Below are 27662 nucleotides of genomic sequence, written 5' to 3' on the forward strand. Positions count from 1 at the left end.
CCTATGAAGCCAGTAAAAAGAGGTATAAAAATGTGGCAATGAAGTAATTCTTTCACAGGATATATATATATATATATATATATATATATATATATATATATATATATATATATATATACAATTTCAATATTTACTCGAGAAAATAATCCACACCAACTGCTCGAACTCTAGGAGAACGAGTTGCTTTGATAGATTTTTCACTTCGTTCAACCTACTAAACCTATTTGGCCAATCAGGTAAACGTAACCAAATTTAAAAGTAACAAAATGTTAAGGGATGATATGGAGTTTTTAGTTTAATCCGAAGGAATTTCAGCGACTAAATTGGAAAGATATGAAAGAAGTGATGCTGATGTCCAATTGTCACAGTACAACTGTTGGAATTATCAACAAAAAGCTAAAAACTTGAGAAAAAATAACTGAGTTTACTTATCCAGAAGCAATTATTTTTTACACTAATTTTATGGGAGAAGTAGATCTCGCCGATCAAAACGTTAGCACATATGGTATGGACCGAAAATCTTCGAAATGGCAGAGAAAAGTTTTTTATAGATTAGTTATATACGCTATTGTAAATTCTTAAATTATTTTCAAGGGTTTGTACAAAAGAAGTGTACAACAAGATAATACAAAATTGTCACTTTTAAAATATCTGGTGCCACTAGCAGAACAGCTAATTGAATTAGGAAGATCGAAGTCAAATGTAAAAAGACGAATAAGTGGCCGTTCTGGAAAAAATCTAATTGACAAAAACAGATGATCAACGTTGGAGACCATTCGCCACAACAAATACCTAATAGGGGAAGGTGCTTTAGATGTTCAGAAAATAAATCAGAAACTCGAACTACGACTATTTGTACAGCGTGTACATCGTTCATAAGAAATAATGTTTTTTTTTTTATACTTCTATACGCGCGCTCCACGTTGGAAATTTGTATGGGAGTGAATCTGTGAAATCATTACATATGTAAGATAATGAGTAAGAGAGAGACAGAAGATATGTTTTCTGTCTCTTCCTCTCTCGAATATAAAAATGTTCCTTTTGTATACATAATTTAATATTATATATATTATATAAAGATATATATATATATATATATATATATATATATATATATATATATATATATATATATATATATATATATATATATATATATAATATTATACATATAATAAAATATTTATTAATATTATTATTTATGTGATATGTTTTGTATTATTTATTAAATGTTCATAATTATATTAGTCTTTTGTATTTCAAAATAATATTCTCAATAAATCACTGTATGATCCAGAACTGTCAATTTTGAAATGCGTCTGTGGCATGTCCTCGCATGGTAGTATAGTAGTCAGAATAGCCTATCATGCGGGAGACCGGGGTTCGATTCTCAGTCGGGGAGGACTTTTTTATTAATATTATTACATTATTGTCATTTTTAAATACTTATGGATATTGCATTTTAATTTGTATTGTATTATTATATGGAATTATGTTGCACTGTATTGTAGTGTATTTTTTTATGTATATTATTGTCATATTTACATACTTATGAATATTGCAGTTTAATTTGTATTGTATTATTATATTAATAACAAAATAAACAATGAATTTTACTGCAGAGGATCTGTAAAAAAATTTTTGCATTCAACTCGTTTCATACATATATGAAAATAAAAATATACATTTTCATCAAAACATTGATTCAATCCTTCATTGTTAGTAAGTTGTTATTAATTCTGTTTCTCTTTCTGCTATGTCTTACCTATAGAATTACATATGTAATGATTGTGCAGATTGACTCCCAAATAAATTTGTAACGGCGAATGCGTGTATAGTGTAACTTCCATCGGCAGTCCCACTGGACTGCCACACCCGTTTTTTTGTGTAATGTATTTTTTATTTTGAATATATATATATATATATATATATATATATATATATATAGTTTTTTTTATTGACTGATGGAATTTATTTATCCCATCATTTAACATTAATGGAACATATATGTCCCATGTCCTTTAAAAGGATAGAAGGACATGCAACAATGTAAAAAAAACCAATCGCCTTATTAGGTCTCTAGTTATCAACGAATATCATTAATTATTTTAAACTAGTTTTATTTAGCTACAATGAAATCAGTAATGAAAGGGTTAATTCTCAATGATCATTTGACAACACCGATCAGTGAAGCATCCTGTGTTACACCGTCTATCCACCTCAACTTTGGTATATCCTGTCTTTTCTTTCCCGCTGGTTGCGCTGTTAAAATCTTTTTTATCATGTTCGATTTCGTGACCCGGCATATATGTCCTGCCCGCTGCAGACGGTTTCGCTTGATTATAGTGGTAATATCTTTTCCAGCAAACTTATGCTTGTAAATATTCTGCAGTTATAAGGTATATCTACGCCTACATATTCCGTTCTCACACACCGCTCCGAATATCTTGCAGAGTACTTTTCTTTCAAAAATCGATATATTGAGAATTCGTCGGTTTTGGTTAGGGTTTATTCCTCTGATCCATATGTGAGGAGCCATAACCAAGACATAAAAATGAAGCTATGTGAGAACGGGGACTATCAGTGTTCTATACAGTCTTATACAAGTTTTTTAAGACAGTCGTTTGTTAGCTAAGTACTTTGATACACCAAGATAACATGTGTTTGCAATGATGACTCTTTGACCACTTCGAAGCTTTGGCCATTGACAGGTAGATCTGTGTCAACCCATTCGCTGCTGCTACTAGTTTTGTTGTGGGTTTTTTTTAGAATAATTCTTAATGAACAAATAGATATTTGGAGGTCACCGTTACTGTCTCTAACGAAAAAGTTAAGTAAAGAATCATGAAACAAATTATTTACAATAAACATAGTTTATTATTATAGTGTTTTTTATATAATAATGATAAAAAATTAATAGATTAAAAATACATAAAATTATCACATATTTACATGATGAAAAACAAATTTGAAAGAAGGTTTTTTCATAAGAAAGAATATAAAAAAAATACTTATTTTTTTCTATAAAGAACCCCTCCTCTGGATATAGTAAAAATGGCTATCAAAAAATTTAAAAAATATAAGAGTGAGTGAACCGGGTAATACGACAGAACTGACAAAATGTGGATCAGGAAAATTGAGGAATGATAAAATATATACCTTTAATGTATGAAGACGGGGAAAATACTGGACAAATGAAACACAAGATATATAACCAAAACATAAAAATGAAGCTAAAGTCATGTGTTATAAATATAGAGGCATTACAGTAACACCAACTTTCAGCAGGCTGTCCGGAATATTAATAAAATAATTAATTTAAGATGAATATTGCTATAGAGAAGCAGAAGAATGTTTTTGTGAAACATTTGTTTACATTGAAGCAAATAATAGAGTATAAAGTAAGGACGGGAAGAAGCATCCAATTAATTCTCGTAGATTTAACAAAAACCTATATTACCGTACCGATAACTGAACTATGAGATGGAGAACACTATATAAATAATTATGCATTATAAAGAAAAACCAATCCCAAGATTTTCATCACTCTGTTAATACATAACTGTATCGAAAACCTACACATACCAATCGTTACATGCAAGCCAACTCTCATCATCCACCTTTACAAATTAATTCAGTCATTAACACACTTGTTTTCAGATCAATACGCCTTTGCGATAATGCAAGTAGGCCCGCTGAGCTCTCTAGATTAAAATAAGCCCTCATTCAAAACTGTTACCGAGAAAATCATATCAATAGAAGCATTCACAGACATCAATCTCCAGCTCAATCTCAACACAAGACTCCCATCATACTAAAGCTTTTCTTCCTTACATCATAGGTGTCACTGACAAAATCGACAAAATTCTTAAGTCAAGAGATATAAACACAATATTTACCTCCCAACAAAAACTTTCATCTCTTGTCCGATCAATCAAAGACAACATTTCAAATGAACAACACGGAGTTTATGAAATTCCTTGTGAAGACTGCCCCCGATCTTATATCTTCTTCTTAAAGTGCCTATCCGTTCCGGACGTTGGCGATCATCACGGCTATCTTCACTTTGCTTATTGCAGCGCGGAACAGTTCAGTGGTAGTCGTGTTATACCACTTTCGCAAATTTTGAAGCCAGGAAATGCGTCTTCTTCCCGGTCCTCTCTTACCATTTACTTTCCCTTGGAGAATCAGCTGGAGAAGGCCGTAACGTTCTTGATTTCTCATTACATGACCTAGATATTCCAACTTTTTAGTTTTGACGGTCATGAGAATTTCACATTCTTTCCCCATTCTACGCAGGACCTCCACATTAGTAACTCTGTCAACCCAGGATATACGTAAGATGCGCCTATAACACCACATTTCGAAAGCTTCGAGCCGATTCATAGATGCAACAGATGCAACAGACGGACACTGACTGTTGCATCTATGAATCGATCTTATATAGGCCTAACAAATCGCAGAATTCAAAAGAGAATTTATGATCGTTCCGTTTCTGCTCGCAATTCCGATCCAATTTCAGCTCTAGGTCAACACCATCTTTATACAGGTCAGAAAATTGATTTTAAAAACTTCAGATCCATAGCTCTCATCCGCTTCTATAAACCAAGTATGATCCAAGAAGCCAAATTGTCTTAATCAAAGAGATGACAGTATCCGGGACATCTCCAAAAAAATCCCTTCAACAGAAATGTTCGCTCCAATTCCCATGCTAATCTCCACATCATCCTCCACCAAAATTACGTCACCATCCACGGTATAAATAATAGTAGTGCCGAGGGCCTCGAGAGACTGAGACCTGGGAAGATGTGATTGTTTTATTTTTTTTTCTATTTATTGTCCATACGCATATACCCTGTACATTAAACTCGCGAGAAATATTACAACTTAAAATCGCAACCACATATGTTACCAATTTTAAGTCTATATTTTGTTAAGATTTTTGTAAGTTCAGTTTAAAATTTCTGACCTTCCGACATAATATAACAAATTATGTGGTATCTCAAGCCAGTCCGTTCCCCAAAACTTTGCATGGCGCCACTGAATGATGCGTTACTTGATAGTGTATTGGGCTATATAGTACAAGCCAGCAGAGCCTTTGCTGATTAATCAATTTGAATGTGCGTCCATTACTGTTTTGGATATCCGACACGACGCCTGTTGTCGGGCCGACGCCCCAGATATTCGCGTCTGAAGTTTTCCATTAGGACTTTACGACGGCGACGATGACGACGACCGTCTGACAAAGAAATGTCCTTTCTTAAAAGGTTCTTTTTATATGCGTTTCATTTCATGATTGCTGCTTTGTTATCGTTTGATAACAACTACAGCGTTAATAAAAAATTATTTTTTTTTAAATCTTCAATTTAAATTTGACTATTACATGACGCCATTATTAAATATTTTAAGAAAATTGTGGTCCTAAGTAGTTTATTTCCACAGAATAAACATAATCTTTCATAAATCTTCAAAAACCAAAAAATCTATTGAATTAAAATCTGAACCGCGCTGTACCCATTCAATTAGTGCATCAGCTGCAGATTTCAACAATATCCAACGGGCTATTTTAACAGTATCCAAGGTGCATATTTCAACAATATCTAAGGTGCATATTTCAATAATATTGTTGAAATAAAAATATCCTAACCTTGTTGCTATGGTGGGGTGGAGCACCATCCTACAAAAATCACATACCTTGTCTGATCGCTAACGGTACATCTTCCAAGTAGAGAGAGATATTGTTTTGTAAAAATGATAAATAATTGTAGAAGAAATACTGGCTGAATAAATAATTACTGACAATTCCAGCCCAACCGTTTACTTTAAAATTACTCTAATGGTGACGTATGTTTTACCATTAGGATTTACCAGACATGAATATTGTGATTATTAGTGGCTCTACTTCTTGTAAAAGTTGCTTCGTCGGTGAATAAAATATTCTTTATAAATAAAGTTTGCATCCCGTCTATTTTCTTCTAAAAGCCAATCACAAAATCCTATACGGTACGATGTTGTGAAAGTAATCCTTGGGTGAAGTAAATGTTCCTAACCGTTCTTTACACTGTCATACGACATACCTCTATTTTAACAGCTCACCCTCACGCTTGTTTCTGGGTGATTATCAATACGGTCTAGAATGCCATTATTATTTGCATGGTTTTTTGGGCATCCACTTTTACCACGCACTTGTTTTAAACTCCAGTCTCTCTTATATGGCGGTCAGTTGGTAGGAATATGCTCATATCCAGTAAATTTTGATTTCTATTATCTATATATCGCCTTGCTGCCCCCGCACCATTATCTTGATACTCCTCATCATCATTCTGGCTTTACAACCCTGTTATTTCTCTCCAGTCTGCCTATCCATCGTCTTCCTTCACCAAGCACGTATTCCCATATTTCTGATGTCTTCATTGATTTTATCAAGGAACCTTGTTCTGGGTCTTCCTCTTCTTCCCTGATCAATGGTTTCATCAAGGAGCGTTTTTCTGGATCATTTTGCTCCATCCACGTTACATGCCCAATCCACCCCAGACGTCCTATCTTAATATGTTTTACGATATCTCCTACTATATTCCATAAAATTCGAAGTTGTATCGTCTTCTCCACACTCCATTGTCATTTACTGCTCCATAAATTCGCCTGAGTACTTTTCTTTCGGTACATCCTAACATGTTTTCATTACTTTTTGTTAGAGTCCAGGTCTCAGAGCCATACGTTAGGACGGTGCGTATTATTGTTTTGTAGAGTTTTATTTTTATTTTTCTGGATTAAGGAGGCAATTGAGCCCAAAATAGCATCTGTTGGCCGTGCAAATTCTGCGGTTTATCTCAGCAGTAGTATTATTTCGGTGTTAAGGTGCACCCCTAGGTATACAAATTCATTCACTGCTTCGATGACGTCGTTTTCTATAACAAGAGTATCAATGCCATATTCCAGTGTTGTTTTTTTTTAATTTGTTTCAGGGTTGTAATCTGATGAATTGTCGATTTAGAGATAGTTCAAACACTTCTGACCATGGAGCTGCGCGAAGGTAGAAAGGTTCAAATTCAAATTCACGTAAAGGTAGAAAGGTTCTATTGTAAGTGGAATTATACAGTGCATAGTACAATGCGTTTTGCATGGAAGTGGGGACTAAACCAAATTTCGTCTACTGCGCCGTGGTCATGAGTGCTTGCACTATCTCTACCACCTCTGAAATCACCCTGATATTTTCCTTCTATCCGTTCTGCATATGGTGCCATACGATGACATAGTAATGTGGAAAATATTTTATACGCTGCATTTAGAAGCATAATTCCTCTATTGGCATAAAAACTTGCTCTCGTCCAAATCCATCGTGAACTATCATTATACGATTCTTTATTTTCTGCTGAACTTCCTTTCCTCTATTTTCTACTGCTACCATACATTCCCCATCAAACTCGTCTTTACATTTTTTATACTTAAGCTTTTTTATAGATTTGATTTTATTGTTATAATTTATTATATTATATATATTATATTATATTTATTATATTGCGATTTTAATTTGCTTCTACTTAGTTTCTATTAAAACAAATTTCGCCAAAATTAAAAATACACTTTGTTTTATATCAGAAATCAAAATATTGATCTGTTATTCACTTTAAATGCTTCTATATATGTATTGTTCTCTTCTTTCGTACTCCTTCATGTTAAATGTTAATTGGCGTCTTCCTAAAACCTTCTTGAAACATTTTAATCAGATATTTGAGACTTTATTCAATACAAAGTCTTTTGTACGTAATTATGGAAAACCCCCTCACTTCTTAGTAGAAAATCCCTTCGTTCAATTAATGAACTGTCCCGTTATTGGCTCGTTAACTTTATATAATCGATTTGACAACAAAGAATGTTTCCGCTTAATTTCATCTTGAAAATTCTAATAATTTTATATCAAAGCATTCCAGGCTCTTTTCTGAGCACTTGAAAGTTTTATACGGCCTCGTTTAAAAATGTCACGACGCAAGTGTGGTTCGTCGTGTTTGTCACCGGTTGTGAAGACTCAGGTTGTTAATCGTTGTTTAAAGAGGTTAGAATTTATAAAAATGGACTGAAATTATTAGAAATAGGAGTAGTGTGGTTATCAATAGTATTAAAATAATTCTACAGACGTTTAAGTCTAGGGCACTATAAGTTTTTCTACTGAATTTGTGAATTTTTCTTTATAATGTATCTTTCTAAAGTAGTTGGTGAGGTAATAACGATTACTAGTATCTAAGTAAAATTCAATAATTTTTTAAATTCCATACCCCTTTTAAGGATTATACTATTGTAACTGTGTTGCCAAGTAGTTTTGATGCCGATTGACAGTACGACAGTGCTGACACATGACATTAGCTCTGGTCCCAACCTTTCTGTCCAAAATCGTACCCATAGGAAATCAATTGATTTTTTTGGGTTTGTAATAACCCATTATTAAAGGGTTTTTTAAATATAGTATATTTGAAGAATAAGCTGGAGTAAATTCTCAGAAAAAAAAACTAAATTGTTAAGCATATTTTAGTACGTGTGCTTTTCGTACAACGTCAATATTTTAGCTTTACGTTGGGTTTGACTATTTAGATAGAAATTTTTCCATGTCACATGGACTATCGTAAAATTTAAATACCTGCTATTGTTAGAACTGTGTAGGCTAGGGTTTTTCAGCTGGTCATAAACGTACTTTAAGGGTATTACATTATTTGTTTCGGTTTGTTAGATATTTAAACCATTTTCAAAGCATATTATATTTATATAAATCTGTTTATTTTAGTAACGTTATTTATGGTTATTTTTGTCTTTATGATAATGACCCATTAAATAACAAGAAATAAAGATACTCTTAAAATACATAAGTATTTAGTTAATGGTCTTTTGATAGTTTAGATAGAAAAAGTCGATTAGCGAAAGATGGTTTCTGATAAATGTGAACGCTATCTTAAATAGTATAAATTTCGATTTTGTTTGGAAAACCAATGATTAATAAAATGGTTAATGGTCTTTAAATAGTCATTCATTAATATCAGAAAATTTTTGTTTAGTCGATTATAAGCGAGTGAAGAGATCTGACACAGTTGTTTTTTGCAAGAGTGAATAGTGAGTTTATAGAATATGGAATTAACGTGTGATTATACACCAGTTAAAAAATTAAAGTTGAGTCATTTATCACTTAACGAAAAGAGTGTTATCCTTAACGTATACAATTATTTTAAGCAACACAATCCTTCCAATACTGTTGAAATTTCGTCGAAAGTAATGGGATATTCAAAATCAACTGTATATAACATTTTAAAAGAGAAAAAATCAGCTGGTATAACTCCACCCAAACCATACCAGGAAGACCAAAATTGTCGAAAGTGAATGTGGATGAATTTTTCAAAAATGCAATTCGTAGAATGGTCCACTCATTTTTTTAACAAACAAATACCAACTTTAGATAAAGTTTTACAAGCCATTACCGACGATTACGATTTACCCACAATAAGTAGACACAAACTTTGGAAAGTTTTGCATGAGATAAACTTTAAGTACGAAAAAGTGGACAGACAGTCAATGCTTTTCTGCATTTCTGGAAGGAGATTCACCTGGTTTCAAGGAACCAACAGGTAAAGGTCGACGATTAATTGTTACCCATATAGGTAGTATGAATGGATTTCTTAACGAGGGTTTACTTTTGTTTGAATCAAAAAAGACCTGTAATTATCACGACGAGATGAACGGAGACGTGTTTGAAGAATATTTCGAACAGATGATTGAATTCATACCTAAAAATTCAGTTATTGTGATGGACAATGCAAGTTACTACTCTAGATTAGTTGAACGTTTACCAACTACTCAATGGAGGAAAGATGAAATTGCAATGTGGTTAACTTCTAAGAATTTAATCTTTGACGATACAATGACCAAAGCAGAATTATTAGAGCTTGCTAAAATTAATAAACAAAATTATAAAAAATATGTCATTGAAGAAATAGCCAAAAAACGAGGAATTGAAATACTTCGCCTACCATCGTATCATTGCGAGCTAAATCCGATTGAATTAGTATGGGCCGAAGTTAAAAGTAACGTTGCTCGAAATAATACAACTTTTAAATTGTCAGATGTTACTATTCTTTTTCATAAATCAATATCCGAAGTAACGACTGAACATTGGCAAAAATGTATTAATCACGTTATGGATATTGAGAAAAATATGTGGGAGCTTGATCATATAATAGATAGCAGTATAGAACCTATAATAATTCATCCCGGATCGGATAACACTTCGTCTGAAACAGAATATGAGGAAGCTTAACTTTAAACTGTAGCTCAGAAGTTTATTTTACATTTGAACTAATTGCCGACAACTTCATTGTTTATTTTTTATTGCTAATATAATTTTCATTCTTATTTCCAATATTATTAGTATTAAGAATATTATTATTTATTATTAGGAATATATAAAAACTTACAGTTTTTGTGTATGTATTTTACGTTTCAGTATAATTTATTGTATTTTATTATTTTATATTAACTGTATGTTTCACAAATAATAGAATTTTTATTCTTTTTATGTATATCCTTTTATTTTAAATCAGTATTGGATTGGATTAATTACTTTGTTCTAAATATCCAAATAAATTTAACTCAAACTTTTCTTTTAAGATTACGTTTTAGTTAGAAGATGTGCACACCTATGTATTTCGAGGTGCGAAGATTAGTATTCTGAGAATTTACTCCAGCTTATTCTTCAAATATACTATAGTAATGTATAGTTTGGGACGTTCCCTATGACGTTGGCACCCCAGCAACTTTTCCACTTTTCTTTAAATTAGACTCCGTAAGCAGCATTTTTTTTACATTAAGAACTTTTTGTACATTAGTTTTTTCTTAAAGTTGTGTAATATTCTTAGGCATTTCAGATTTAGTTTCTCCTTTTTTATAAAACTGATGATGACTGTGATTTTGAAACGAGTCCTGAATTTTATTAAATAAATATTGTTTGTACAATTTGTGCTTTCACTTGGAGACTAGTAATTATTTTTTATTTTATTCTTTTTGTTCAAACTCCCAGTCTTATTTTTATGAAATCTTCTGAAGTATCAACCTACGTTAATCTTTAGTATGAAGATCTCATGATCAAATTCCAGAAACAGGTACCATATGTTCTAAGAATATGAAAAGCGTTGTGTTCTCCTGTTCTCGTTCTAATGAATGGATCCATATTTAAGATAGTCTATTCCATCCATACTATTTATGGAGCTTGATCAAAGTGTAAGAACTTTATGTTTATTATAATGTATTTACAGCTTCTTACCCAGTCAATCCCTGTTTCTTTTCGCGTCTTACTTACCATCGATCATATTCTGTGGGTTTTTGGAAGTTCTTATGTTCATTATATTGTTTTACAGTTTCTTATTTCATGTCCAGTCGTTTCCCATGTAACAGCTTAAGAATTTTTTTCCAGCTGTCCAACTTTTTACGTGCGCAAAAAATGATATTGAGGCTGCAATGAACTGAGTAAGCAGAAGATAATTCTGAAGCCATATTTTAGTTTGACACAATGTATCAGTATCGGGAGATGGTACGTAGGTGGAGCTACGAATTGTATATGAAATAATAAATATTGTATTACTTATGTCGTATGTCTAGTTGTTATTCAGTCGCGCGCGTTTTGCAGTGGATGGTGTTGGTAGACAAAACAAATCACAAGTAATAGTATACAACTGTCGAACTGTCGATCGGTCGACTTGAGACTTGACAGTCGCAATTACCATTTTTATTCTTATTTTTTTTTTTAACCTTTCAGTGATAGCATATTATGATGGTACACAAAATGTAACGTTGAACTCGCTGTCCGCAAATCCAGAAAAGGTCCAAAAAACAAATATTTTCGGAAAAACGGTCTGAGAACTTCTCGATTCTTTAAATATATAATTAAACTAGACAAAAAACATTTGCACACAAATTTATTATAACTTGTATTTAAACTCATGTTTTGAAAACAGATATCTTTTTCACATTTTGAGTACTATAAAACACAAAAATCCAAATTATTCAAATACAAAACAACTATTTCTAAGAAATTAAACAAAGACTAAATAAAAAACAAATTCTTGACATGCGCAAAGTAGATACATGAATGAACTGAAATAAGTCAATCTTCGCTGCTGTCTTCGGAAATACCATCCTGTAGGCAGTCGGAGCAAATGTATTTTCCTTGTTCTAAGTATACAAATTATTGGCATTTTTGACAGGTACATCTGTTTGGCCTATTTTTTTTGTCTACTACAGTAAAAACAACGACCTCGACGATTAGGTTGTGGATTTGGGGCTGGAATAATTTCTTCTTTAGTACGGCGTCTTTTTTTTGACCTAATTGATCTAGGAATACGTTTATTCAACAATCGACGTTGCAAATGATCGTTTACTAGTTCCATACCAAGAGCTTCTAGAAAATGTCTGCTAAACCCTATTCATTCTACAAATTCCCAATCGTCAACATAACCACGTGTAAGCCAAACAGGGTCGTACTGATGTACGACCTATGTATCATATGATTTTTAAAAATATTTACTTTTGAAACTGTTAGTGTAAGAATTTCTTGAAATTTAATCATTATATCACAATTAAACTAAACTCTAAAAAATAACACGACCAGTAAATAACTTAACAATAACTATAACATAAATATAACACAATATAATTCACTTAAAAATCAACACGATACAATTTGAATTTAAAATGATGGCAAATTAGGATCTGTAACATGAGAATATGTCTCGCTTACGGTAATAAACTAATTTTTATAGCCTCTTGACGAATGAGACGGCGAATATCAACACGTGCTCATGTTTACTGATGGGAATTTGGTAAACGAATATACTTTAGAAGCATTTTATCTATCTTATTAGATTTATATATTTGTTTATTACAAATGAATTGATACCGGCTACATTCATTGCAGAATAAAAAATGACCATAGGCCATCGGCGAGTGGCTCGAGAGCGCAATTGTAGGCGGCAGGTTGAGAGTAAAATGATGCTTTTGATTTTTCTGGGTATATACGACACAATGGTACATTTTTCTTCAAAAGCAAACGTGCTTGTTTTTTCTGGTTTCTTAGGACCAGTAAATTGAAGTGGTCTCTTTTGTTTTTTCTTATAGTGCCTATCATTCTCACATAAGGTTCGTTTAAAAGAAGATCGGCCAAGTTGAAGCTCGTAAAAAAATTGTCCATTGTTGCATTTTTGTGAAAACCAGATATAGGACTGCAGAGACGAGAAACGAGGAAAATATTGCATGTATCAACTTTATGTGGGCCAGGTGGCTGTTATCCAACGTACACCTCTAGATTTGTGGTATAAGGAAACTTAGCGTGTAATAATGCGTAGATTTTTAATGCCGTATTTATTAGGTTTATTGGGCATATATATCCCAAAGCCACACTTTTCACGAAAAGCTTCCAGTTTTTCATTTAGGTACCGTTGTATATGCGGATAATGAAAACTGTTTAGGTAAACGAATCGAAGAATTCTCTCATAACTGCCAATTTGTCATATTTTGCCTCTCTAATCGTGTTCATTTATCATCAAAAAGGATGTGTCTGAGCAAAAATTTGAACCATGCAAGGGACATTGCCAACCTAAAAATCTCTGGTGATGACCGTTTGTCCTAAAGAGATCTTTTGCATTTCTGTAGTTATTTTTGGATACCCCAGCTATTTCTAAAATACCTAATAATGCTCTAAGTTCTAAAATATATGTTTTTTTTTGCAGATTTATTACTAAGATTGTAAGAAGACAGTTCAATAAATAATATATAGTTCGGTATTAATATATATAGTTCAGTATATAATAAGTATAATATAATTCAATAATATAATATAATATACTAGATTATAAAGATATTTGTGTTGTCTACAATGGTTTACAAAATCTCTTCAGTAAAAAAAAACAACTCCAAATCTTTGATGCGCTTTTCATATGTCGTTCTTTCCTAGTTACTCCAGAAATTTTTACCTTCATTAAATTGTCACTGCGAGTTCGTATCCAGCGGTTTCCTATATGTTTCTTCCATCTAGTTGTTCTATCCTTACCAATGAAATGCGGCACTCTTTGTGAAATATTAAATGACTTATGAGATTGGCAACTCAATTTCTTCTTTCATGTCGGTGTCATTATTGACAGCAGCTCTAAATAACGATGTAGTTGATTTTCCATAACATTGCCTTAGATTTTTCAACCATGATGTTTTTCTTCTACCAGGAACACGATTACCTTGGATCTTTCCCTGAATGATCAGATGTAAAAGATAATATTTTTCAGGCTGTCTCATAATGTGACCGAATTATTCCAGCTTGCGTTTCTTTATTATATTGACCAGTTGTGTTGTTTGGTTCAGCTGTCTAAGGACCTCCTCATTGCTAACTCTGTCTACCCAGCTTATTTTCAGTAGTCGTCTGTATACCCACATCTCAAAGGCTGTCAAGCGTCTAAGGATAGCCTCAGTTAGAGTCCACGCTTCCACTCCATACAGCAGGACAGGAAAGATGTAGCAAGACGATCAGTAGGAGGCCACAAAAACGACGGAACGACAACTCACTGGAGTTACATTGAAAAACAGACAGCCATGTCTACATAAAAAGAACAAGAAGAAGAATAGTCTCTCTGAAAGGTTAAAAAAAATCTAAGGTGTATAACTTAATGTTACAAAATGTAGACTTAATACCTAGTTAAGCCATTCTCAGACCGACTCACCAACTATCTTGCCAATATAGAAAATCGATATTTCCACAAAATTAAACTTTTATATTTCAGATACTTATAACGTTATGAACATATACACATATAACGAACTTTACTATATTTATTAGAAATCACCATCTTACAGTATTATATCTTCTTCTTCTATATTTGGGCCTGTAAGTTTGCAGTTGTCTGTACTCTTCAAACTTCAACTGTCTTTGATGTTATACCAGTTCCGTATTTTTTTTAGCCAGGAATGTTGTTTTTTTTTCCTGGGCTTGGGCAACTATTGGAAATGGATCTGGACCTAGAAATGGCTAAACAAGACTTAATAATGACATTAATTGGGCAGTAACGGCTACAAGAAGGTGGGTAGCTTAGAAATCTCTATAATAGTGGAGGAATTTATCAGGACAAAGACAGGCGAAACACTTCATTAAAGAAAATTCGCCAAAATATACAGCAGACCTAATAAGTAAAGACAGAAAAAAATAGTCAAAGCCATAGAAGGTCTGTTAATAGGGCATTTTAAGCTGAATAGGTAGTTGAAGCTGATAGAATTCGCAGATGGTGATCTATGTAGATTATGTCACCCAGAGGAAAAAATAGCAGAGCACAATTTGTATCAGTGCGACCGCCGGACAAATGTGCGGTTCTTGACATTAGGCAAAGAAAAGTCACTGGCAAAGAGCTGCATGCCAGCTTCGGTCTCGAAGCTATTACACCTTTTAAAAAGGATCAGTCAAGAGAATATAATCTAGAATTAAATGACCACAATACATCTCACAAGTTCGCAGTGAAGTGTACCAAAAGCCAACTCATTGAATCTATCTATATATCTATTCTGCACGTTGGCGCTGTACCTTTTCTTACCAGATCAGTTTTTGTATGTAATATTTGCTTTCCTTTTTTTCTTTAACGATGTTAAGTAGTTTCAATTCACATCATGTAACTCTTATTCTTTGTGGCATGTGCCGTTCATGGCATTCGTGACAGTCTCCATAGAATCCACATTCAAAATGCTTTAAAGCGGTTCAGTGTTCTAACCTTAAGAGACCACGTGTTTGCACCATACAGTAAAATGGGCCATTTATGCAGCACATCACAACATGAAGTCTAAGTGTAAGGGCAGACTGCGAGCTGATAGGAATTTTTTTAATTTAACAAATGTTGTTCTTGTATAAATGCTTCTCCTGATCCTCCAGACCATTATTCCCAATTAACAGGTTGTTTGGCTTCTCTCTAATCTTCAAAGATCTATTGAGCATAGCTTTTTCATGTAAGATGTAGTAGATCCAAGATCTACTTTTAATCGCGTTTTATAGATAATGTAGGTGTGTTTTTGTTATGCTAGTATTTTCTTTAATCTTTCTATGAAAATTTATGCTTCTTGGTATTCGGTATTCGGTAGAATTTTTATGTCAAAGAAAATTATATATTTCGTTAATAAAATTTTTTCCGTATTTCTTTTTCTTCTCCAAAAAGTTCTTCTTAACTTTTCATTTCGAGTGCATTCGGAAAATGTGACAATAAAGCAGGACAGGTTTTTTGATGGTTCAAATATCAAATATGTGTAATACTGCTAAGCACTCGCCGTGTAAATACAGCTGCACTCTCTGTACTCAGCTCTTGACACCGACTATTAGACAATTTGATATTTTATAACTGTACAACCTAGATTAATTTGTGTTCTAATTTCTGTTTTTTTTTGTTTCAGCACTCTTAACCGTATACACCTCAGGTTTTGGCATCACCGCTGGGGCCCACAGATTATGGTCGCATAGATCGTACAAAGCCAAATGGCCGCTTAGATTACTTTTAGTTTTATTATTTACTATTACAGGCCAGGTAAGTTCCTAGTAAAAAATTGCCCTTAATATAGTTTAAGTATTTCTAGAAATTTAGTGGTTATTTTTAAAGATAACCTGTTTAGGCATCTTCTATCACTTTATTACGATTTCATTCCAACGATTTTTTAATTATATTTTATTTGCATGCTAATCAGGGAAGGTATATTTATTGTTATGATTCACTAGTATTCATAAAGTTTTTGAAATCTCCAGAGAGGAAGCAAATTTTCACAAAGATTGTATTTCTAGACGTAAGCACGTGATCAAAACATATTAAAAGATTCTTTCCGGTGGCAGTGGTTTACACCAAATAACAAGTATTAAAATATTATTATTAGTATTAGTGGTTTACACCAAAGATCAAGTATTAGATTGCAATCAAAATATAGATTAAGACCTTAGTTAGAAAGTTAATTCAAGAAGGATTAAAATGATTTGGTTTTTAAAAGAATTCGACGAACAAAGTAAAATGATTTGGAAAGTCTAAACGACGAGCTATCTGTTTTGTTTTCGGAAGTTGTATTAGTCAATCAACTACTAAAATAAATTGAATGAAAAGATTAATCTGGCTCAATAAACTACATAAAAACTCCTTAGCATTTTGGATAATACTAAAAATGCATTATTGCTTATACGAGTAATTCTGTGAATATATATTATTTCTTTTGGCCAGCATAAAGGTGTATTAAACCACCCATAACCGACCCTAGAGAGTGCTTCCGGTGATTTATGTTCTTAATGTCATTCGTGGTCAGATTTTTATCACGTCTTAGAACTAAAAATGGGTCAGTAAAAGAAAAATTATGGTTATTATGCAAATCGATCTACAGCCAACTAAATATAGAAAGTTACAAACGAAAATTACTTGTGGAATTTTATGGTCTACTCGTGTGTTGAATTCAACAAAATTTCTGAGAAGCTTATCGTGGTTAGCAATCAGCAGAAAATCGTTAAATAAATACATCAAGAATGACAAATGGAAAGAGTGTGAGTGTTATGGGCGATGTTTCTTTGTTTAATCGACTGAATATACGTTTTGTTTTAAAATAACGCATAAAGATAGTGTTTTATTTTGTTTTTTACGTTGGAAACTGAAAGAAAAGTAAATATATAAATTAATAAAAAAACATAACTGGCAAGTGACAAGCTTTTTTTTAAAGTCATCTTTTATAAACCGGCCAGGCTTAAATATCTTCCATTTATTCATGAAAACCATTTCAAAATTCTCAAATAGGTCTAGGTGATTGACCATATGTTTTTAGGTACCATCCGGGCCACTTGGTACGATTTAGTACTTTGTAGTCGCGCCATATATGGTTCACTTTTTCAGGTTCTCTGTTACAAATTCTGCAACTTCTGCAACAAGTCTCCACGAAATAGCGTTATTGTATACAGCTGCTATCCTTTGAATGGCGCATGTGTGGTAGGAAAGCCTGTTATGCTAAGTTGGTTGTGTTCCGCAGTATCTCAGCACGCTTAGCGTATATCCCTCCCATATGTTGCCATGTGTTGATCGAGTATACTTTCTTAATGAATGGTATGTTGTGTTCGGACCCAGGCTTTTTTTATTGCGTCCGCTGCTTTTTGCCACTCTATTGACTGAAGTATTTTGTAGCTGATCCTTTTCAGGCAATTCAATCAGCTATTTCATTGCCTTGTATTCCCCGATGACATGACACCGACACCAGTGTTACACTGTTATGTTCCGCCAGACTGTGGACTTCTTCTCAACATTTGCACACACTACTAGCCTAGAGTCCACCTTAGCGCTTCTATTAGAAGTCCCCATATCCGCTTGACTATCTGTTTATATTTTGATCCACGTAAATTAAAAACCCCTAATAGTATAAATATTTACCGACAGCCGATAGAGCGACATCTACTTACGAGAATATAAATCAGAAATAGAATTTAGAATTCGGCCGAAATCTGTATTTTCTAAAAGTTGCAAAACATAACAGACGACGATTACACCGAAATGCACTGGCATGGAAATTTATAACGTGTATCCACGTCATACCAATCCAAGATAACAATATAAACTTGATTCAGACTTGCAACAAGTTTATGTATCAAAACAGAAGGTTTGCTTCAAGTTTTCAATATCAACTGTACACACTTGCAGCACACACTTTAAATAAATCTTTGATCATTTGATAATTTTCCTCTACAATGTCTTAAGGGTGATTATCCGTTAAACCGCGAATGTAGGTAGTAAAGAGAAGAATATATGTAAATTTGCACCTGACTTATTTGTGAATACAACCTGTAAAAAAAATTAAAATACAATTTTTATTCATAACTATTTATTATTTACTAAGGTAAGTGAGCCAAATATTGCCACCTTATGTTTGGTTCTAAATAAATCCTATACTTTTATTATAAATGAAAACAAATTTGGGTAGTAGTAAAGAAATGTATTTTCTTTAACAATATATTTTAATTATAATAAAAAACTAAACAAAAACTAAATAAAGAATACTTTTTTATTGACGTTGCGAATGGAAATATTATCACTAATGATCTCCTCTTATTGTCACCAATGTGAATATTAGGCACTGTAGAACTGCAGTTAAAAGAGTCACATTTTTCTAAAAAAAAATAAATGCAATTAAGTAGTATAAACGTAACAAACATTTCTGAAAAATATAACTTAAGAACATTGAGGTCAAGTAAACTTTTCTTTATCATCTAGTCAGTCCTACACAGGCTTCGTGTACATAACGATGGCACACTATGCACCAAAGCATAATATCTTCTTTACTGCAGATGTTACAAAGAAAACAATACCACGATTCTTCATTACTTCAAGCTCTAATTTGCGTGGGCATGTTCCTAAACTAATTTTAAACATTTCATTATGGTAGGTTGGTCATTTCATTCCTTTCTTCAAGAGCAACTTAAACTAGCTGTACGGTGTTTTGTGGATTATCCCAGCGAGTTCTTATTCTTTTTTTAAGCATATTCCACAAATGCTCTAAAGGGTTAAGGTCGGGTGAGCAAGCAGATCACTACAGAATAGCGATATCTTCTGCTTCAAGGAAGTCTGTAGTGACTGCTGTTATGTGGAAATGCATTATCATGCATGAAACTTAAATTTTTTCCAATTGCAGTTTTTTCGAGTCTAACTAGAGGTTCTCGAACCAAATCAACATGTCTTCAAGCTATTAAAGTTGGTTAAATGGAAATTAAAGAAGTTTTTCACTGACCAAACTACTTACCCAGAACTTTCTCCTTTAGGTCTGTGAATAGATCTGGCTGTTTCCATTCTTGTTTGTCTTCCTCGCCCTCTAAGTACACGAATTCATCGGTCATATGATTTTACACAAATCTAGGTTTCGTCTGAAAGTAACACATTTTGCCAATTTCCAATTTTACAGTTTTGGTATTGAAGACGCCAATTTAGGTGATCAATTTTGTGCTGCCTGGGTAACTTGGGAATCCGTAACTGTCTACTGCTGTATAGTCCTTGGGCACGAAGTCTTCTTCTTATCATTTCAACTGAAATACAAGCGTATAAGTGTAAGTGTATAAGTGTCTTCTTCTTATAAAATGATCCCGGTAAGCCGTTGTTACTTTTTTTCGACTTTATCTTGGTCTATTTTTAAGCGTTCCTAACTTCTGATACCTAGCATATGTTTTTGACACAACGCCCTGTATTACGCCTACCACTGTAGCTATGTTCCTCTTAGACATTATAATTGCTCCACAAGATCAATAATATTTCCCCTTTGCACATCCGTTAACCCTACATAGGGCATATTTTCCTTTTTAATAGCGAAAGTTAGTTTATTTAATTTCGTTCAATTTACAACTAAAACAAATGATTTATACCGTACCGGGCAGTGTTATCTGATTGTTTTGTTGTTTTGTTCATTTTCAATAAAAACGTTTAGTCTTCGCAACAATAACAGTTTTTTCAAAAGAAATAGATATTAGTTTGAAATACATGGTGGTTCCATGTAAGTTTGGTTGTGTGTATACGAGAGAAGCTACAAAAATTATAAAAAAATCTTACCTCAATTCCACCAAAAAGAATACAATCTTCAATTGTATTGATTAATTTCACAACTAAAACAACTTTGTTAATGCTTCTTTATTTCCTTTCAATGTAAGTTTGTAAATATGTGATGTAAGCTTCACCTTAGTATAGTAATATTGCACTAAAAAACGTAACTAATACTCAAAGAAGAAATTAATAACCACGAGCATTGCAACAACCAACAACAGTCAAAACCGGTAAACACAAAAGCTCCTCTCTGCTTTAGTCACTTACAACAGATGGCGCGCACGCGTGCAGGATTTGCAGCAATGTTGCCACGAACTTGAAATATCAACTATAACAACAATATTGCAATAATATTGTTGCTAACTTGCCTCGTCATATTTGACGCAACGATTTAGAGTCGAAACAAAAACTAAACTTGCCCCAAGTTTGCATGCTATCTGGGATTCCTCTAAGCAGAAATCCCTTGGTGAAAACAAGTTCCTAATACTCTAACGTAATTCCTGCATACTAACGTAAAATGTAAAATAAAAATTAAATAAACAGTCAAGGTTTGATTTCGTTACAGCGTACCACCATTCGCTGTAACGAAATCAAACCTTAACTGTCTACTTAATTTTTATTTTACATTTTACGCTAGTATGAAGTATTAGTTTTATAAATTATAAATCCCCATGCCAGTGCCTTCGTCGTCTGTTGTGTTTTGCAACGTTTAGAAAACACAGAAAGGTTTAGATTTCCACCATTACTGAATAGTCCTACGCCAGGTACTTTAGGTGTCCCTGATGTAACTTATATTGTTACTATGTTTTGATCTAATCTTTACGTTGCTCAGGTTTTTACAGTGACGGTATGGTATTCCATTCTCGACTCTCCCTTTCTAAGGAGAACTGTAGAGAAGGAAAGCCCAGTAGGGTCTCTATAGCTGCTGTTGGTGTGTCCCTCAGAGCCATGTAATTCCAAGGCAAGCAGGTCTGCCAATTGCCAGTTGTTAGTTTTATTGTTATCTGCGGCAAGCTGGTTTACTTATATAAATAGAATAGAATACAATAGAATAGAATAGAATAGAATAGAATAGAAATATGCTTTATTGTCACTGAAAATTGTACAATTTTATTGACAAAGCTTACAAAAAATCAGAAAATAACAATAACAATTAAAATTTACTGAAATTACATAAATTGTCAATATCACAAAATAAAAGATAATAAATAAATAGGTAATCCATTGCAAAATTTAAATAAATTGCAAACTGCATAATAACACCTCACGAACTAATAAGTAGTTGAAGTCGCTGTATGTGATACCCAAATATATATATATATATATATATATATATATATATATATATATATATATATATATATATATATATATAAATACTTTAGTTATTTGCAGATAAAGGTAGTGTAATTTCTTAGTTTTCATCGTTAAGCAACACTTCTAAAGAATGGTGGTCTTTCAGATAAAAAGGGTTTTGTCATTTTACGGAACTTTATAGTTTTTTTGTCGATTACAATATAGATCTCTTTACTAACTCAGTGGACGGGATCGGTAAATAAACATCAAAGGTTGAATTTCTGGTGGAGTAGTCATGATTAGGTCTCGCTAGAAAAACTATAGCTATATGTGTTTACGAATTAAGCAAACAGATTCTAAAATATATAAAGAGAAAAGCGTTAAAATTACGTGATTTTTGAAGCAGCTTCTGCAATGTGTTGTTCTTCTGAGGCCAAACAGATACCGTATTGCTCTTTTTTGTAATTTAAAAATAACATCAGATTGAGCAGGTGTACTAGAATCCCAAAAAGGCAGACCATATCAAAGATAAGGCTCGATCAAAGAAAAATATGTTATTTTGGAAGATGCTAACTTGATTTCCTTCGAAACATATCCCATTACATAGCAGGCTGAGGCTAGTTTCTGACTTAATAAATCGAAATGAAGGGAACATTTAAGGTTCCAGTTTATAAACATACCAGAAAATTTTCAGGAATCAACAATACTGATTTGACTGTTATCTTATCCACATTAAAAAAGAGTAAATTAGAGTCGGACCAGGTTTTTATTTTAAGTAGATCAGAAGTTATAGTTGCATGAAGAGTTTTAATATTAGAGTTTCTCCAGTTAGTAATCCATCAGCAAAAAGAAAAAAATTTCCGTCGACTTTTAAATTGTAAATGTCATTTCTAAATATAATAATATCGAATTAAGAAGATTATGTTAAGAGTTTGTCGTTCTTACTACTAATGATAGATATTCTGTTTATTTTTTGTTAGCTCACAAATATATTATATTAATGTTTTATCTATAATAGTCAATATATAATATATTTTATTTCATTTTTTTTTTCTATATTAAATGATATATTGAACTTTTTAGAGGCACGTATACGCCTGGGCATTAGATCATAGGGTCCATCATAAATACAGCGAGACCGATGCAGACCCCCATAACGCCAAAAAAGGTTTCTTCTTCGCGCATGTGGGCTGGTTGGTAGTGACGCCGCATCCTAAGGTTGTGGAGAAGAGAAATGCGGTAGATATGAGTGATTTAGAAACAGATGCCATTGTAATGTGGCAAAAAAAGTAAGTTGTAATGAAATATTTATCATAGGTATATATTCTAGTTATATGTTGTAATAAAAATATGATAATAGCAACTCAGTTACTATGATCAAGTCCTCACAGCCACTTCGTCTAGGGAGTAGCAACCCCAGTGGAGTCTTACGTTGCTATGTAATCAATTCTTTTTGTAAGTTAAACAGCACAATTTTTAATTATCAAAAATGTAACTCAAAGTTAATCAAACAACATTTAAAGGGTTTTTACTCATATATTTAGTGGCTTCAAATATGTACATACAGATAGCACTGATGATGAAATAGTTATTTCGAAAACGTTCTGTGATGTAGCCCGGTAGAGTTTTTATTATTATACGTTTTATAAAGGGATTTTTATATAAATTTTTTGTTTGAATCTTTGTTAAGTTTAGATAACAGGCTTGTTTTGCTGCTAGATCGGATTTTTCATTACCTGGAATACCAACGTGTGATGAAACTCACAATATTATTACTGTAATTTCATTATTTTGAAGACGAGTACATATACTCTGAATTTCTTGAACTAGAATGGTGGATAGAATGTAAGTTTCTTACGGAGTACATGGATAATATAAAGCCAATAAAGATTGCTATAGTTTTATTGCCGTTGAATGGAGTTTTCACTATATGGAGTATTCCATATAGTTCAGCAGTATAAATACTGCAATTGCTAGAGAGTCGAAACAGGTTGACAGTAGTTGTAGTTGTTGTAACAGCACAGCCTTTCTTCGCTCTTAGATGCGTCTGAGTAAAGGATCTTATCGAAGTTGCATTGATGTTGTATTTCATAGAATCTTTGTTTGATAATGGAAGTTGATATTTTATTCTTATTATATTTGGATAATTCGATATTAAGATTTGGAAGTTTTCATATCCATGAAGGACAAGGGACCCTGAAAAGAATGGTGGACAACAGATTAATATTATCTATGTAAGGAATTAACATCTGAATAATGGATGGTACAATTCTAGAATTATTAATAACTAGTTATTGTCTATTATAGAAGAGATTTCTTGTGGTGTTTCTGGGATTTGCTGAAACTTTAGCAAAAAACAGAAGTTGTTGTCCTCTTAGGTGAAGCGAAGTTTCGAAACATTCTACGTGAATGCTTTTCACCGGACTGGATCTGAATGCTCCTAGAAAGAGTCAAAAAGAAGTATTTTGGACTATATTTAGTGCACGTATACGTATAGTGATCTACTTGATGGCATATAAAGAACACTACCATAGTCAAGTTTAAAGCGGATAAGAGCTCGGTATATTTTTAGCAGTATTTCCTCATCGGCTCCCCAACTATAGTGAGCTAGTGATTTAAGAAGATTCATTATTTGAAGGCAGCAAATCTTAAGTTCTTGAATGTGTCTTCTCCAAGGAAGTTTCTGTTTTTTATCAAAAATAATGCCGAGAATCTTGTCTATTACTTAGAGAAAATTTCCATTCAAAGGCATTGTTGGAGAGTGCGTGTTTTGTCTTGTGGTAAAATGAATAACTTTGGAGTTGGATGGAGAGTTAAAACCTGGGAAGTTGGATGCCGAGAATCTTGTCTACTACTTGGAGAAAATTTCCATTCAAAGGCATTGTTGGAGAGTGCGTGTTTTGTCTTTTGGTAAAATGAATAACTTTGGAGTTGGATGGGGAATTAAAACCTGGGGAGTTGGATTGACTGGCCCAGTTGTTATACCTTATTTAACGTTTTCTGTAGTAAAGTGTTTGTGGTGGATGTGACCTTTCCATGACAGAATAATATTATGTCGTCAGCATATATTTCATACTGTACAGGATCATTTATGAAAGAACTTAAATCGTTTATACTAAGGAGAAATAGTGTGCCGCTTAGCACAGACCCTTGTGGGACACCATTTTTGGTGCTGTGATGTGAGGATGTTTTGCCGTTAGTAATTTTTTTAAAGGATTAATCTGTAAAAAGTTTTTTTATAACAGAATATATTATCAGATATCTTGTTCTGACTTAGTTTGTTTAGTATCAGAGTATAGAGTCAAAAGCGCTTTCGATGATAAGGGAGATTGGAATTACTTCCTTTTGTTGGGTAGCGCATGCGCAATTGTTGATTGAAGAAGTAGAAAATGATCCATGGTGCATCGATTTAGTCTGAAGCCTGATTGATATTGGTCGAGAATATTATTTTGTTCAAGGTACCAAAGTAATCTTTTAATAACCATTTTTTCTAGAAGTTTACATAATGAACAGGTGAGAGAGATTGGCCTGTATAAGTTTAACGTGTTTGGAGATTGATCGCCTTTTTTGATAGGAATCGTTAGAGATTGTTTTCAAAGTGATAGGGATTTTTAAGAAGAAAAATTGTTGTTAAACAGTTAAAGTATTTTCTCGTATGTATTTTGGTGAAGATTTTTTAAAAAGATAGAGAGAATATCGTCTCGACCTGCAGCTGAGCTTTTTTCCGAAAAATGTCATTGTTTAGTTATTGGATACTGAAAGGTATATTAATGGTATGATTATTAAATTTTATGAGTAGAACCAATTTCGTTTTGAGAATTGATAGGATTATTTGATTTGTTGAGAAGGTGTTGAGAAAGCATACCACTGATTTGTTGGTCATCTGTAATGACGTTGTCCTTAATGATGAGAGCTGAAATTTTATATGATGTGTAATGCCCTTTCATTCTCTTTATTTTTGACCATACTTGAGTCGAGGAAGTATCGTTTTGTTTTTTTTCTAAACCTTTTGAAATCTATTAAGTCAGCTATAGTGCAAAATTATCGACATCTGTTTAAAGCTCTTTTGCTTTCATGAATTGATGTTTTACATGAGTCATTCCACCATTTAACGTATTTTTTTAGTTGGGGTAATGTTGGGTTGAGTTGTTTTATGTTTTCGTCTATGTTATTTTGATATTTAAATATATCGGTGCATCCTTTTACAGTTAGTTTAAAGAGTTCCCAATTATAATGAGATTTTCCATCTCGTTTTCGTATTTTCTAATTTGAATGCATTGTTAGTATTGATAATGGAAAAATGATCGCTATCGAATAAGCTGTCTAGAGTGTGCCAAGTTAGTAATGGGTGTATTTTGAGATCACATTAGCTATGGAAGTATGTACGATTTCCTATGTTTAATAAGTTAATATCAGTATTATTAATGACATCTTCGATTATTTTACCTCTTATGTATTTTTGGAGCTCCCTATAGTGTTGTGTGCATTAAAATCTCCAACCGTAATAAATGGACCAGAAATTTGAGATATTAAGTTCTCTAATTCAGTGCTTGTCAATGTATAATTAGGAGGAATGTATAAGCTACATATTGTGATTTGTTCTTGACACCATGCTCTTATAGCAACAGCTTCTAATGCAGTGTTTAGGTGGAGTTTACGGTAAAAGATTTCAGTAGATATGAAAATTGATGTTCCTCCACTAGCATCTCGGTGTGTAGTTCAGATATAGTGATAACTAACAAAGTTTTTTTAGATGAGGGTTGTGTGCTTCTGTAAAGTTTGTTTCTTGTAGACAAATAAAGTCAGGATTGGTTTCGGGAATAAGTTGTATGCGTGCCAGGCGAGGATAGAATCCATCGCAGTTCCATGAAATAATTGTGATTTTTGATATGTCTGTGAGTTTTGAGATGTGTTAGAGATGTACTCATCATCAGTTGTTACATATGAAAAGCCAAGATTGGGTAATTTTGTAGAGTTATCCATTAAGAGTTCGGTTGTGTCTTTAAATTTTTTCAGACTAACTCGTCTTATACAAAAAATGCAAAACTCTCAATCGATAATTCTACAGAAATAGAGTATTTTTGGTTAATTTCTCATAAGGTTGGGATGGATTTGGTATAACGTAGAAATAAGTTATTTGATGTCTGGTGTGAATTTTAATACTTCTGCATATGGATCACTATTGGCGTAACAGTTTTTAAGAAGATCAATTATGTTATCTGCTGGGGTTATAAATATTTTTGGAGTTTTTTTTATTGAAGTTCGTGTTTTTGTTGCTTTATGGTTTATTTGTCTATCTGTCACATATTCACTTGGTTGTTCTAATGAGGAGCTGGTATTTGAGGATGTGAGTGGTACATTATTGACTTAAGAAAATATATATGTTTGTGTGAAAGAAACAGTGCTGATCTTTTGTATTTTTTTTAAAACATTGTTTCAGCTCTTAAGGGAAAAGTAGCAATTGCCGGGATGGAAGAAGTACTTTCTGGTAAATTTGTGCAATTTAAAGCAGCGACGTGCCTTGATTTTTTAGAGACAAACATTTTATTTGGTCCGTAGAAAGGATGATATGGTTTTCATTATCTGTGATCTCAAAAGAGATCACAAAAGAGATTTAAAGCTCAAAAGTTTCGGGATGGTGAAACACACAAACTTGTTTTCTAAAGCTAAAAATATGTGAGAATTCCTCCCCCGAAATACCTGCTTTAAGAAATGATACTGAAGAAGCTATTTATAGACCTAGTCTTTTAACTACAGTTTCGATAATTTCGTGCGGGA

The 27662-nt window shown here is 32.8% G+C and overlaps 1 protein-coding gene across 2 annotated transcripts in view; it reads left to right on the plus strand.

Annotated features, from left to right (window-relative positions):
* The window catches only part of LOC140449432 (acyl-CoA Delta-9 desaturase), a 158063-nt gene that overhangs the window by 119649 nt on the left and 10752 nt on the right, over positions 1 to 27662 (plus strand). For both annotated transcript variants that reach the window (XM_072542602.1, XM_072542610.1), the window contains exons 3-4: positions 16447 to 16577; positions 22968 to 23173. In XM_072542602.1, coding sequence (XP_072398703.1) covers positions 16447 to 16577; positions 22968 to 23173 — 337 coding nt within the window. The remainder of the gene's footprint in view (positions 1 to 16446; positions 16578 to 22967; positions 23174 to 27662) is intronic.

The sequence above is a fragment of the Diabrotica undecimpunctata genome, chromosome 1 (genome assembly GCF_040954645.1).
Source record: "Diabrotica undecimpunctata isolate CICGRU chromosome 1, icDiaUnde3, whole genome shotgun sequence".
Taxonomy (NCBI): Eukaryota; Metazoa; Arthropoda; class Insecta; order Coleoptera; family Chrysomelidae; genus Diabrotica; species Diabrotica undecimpunctata.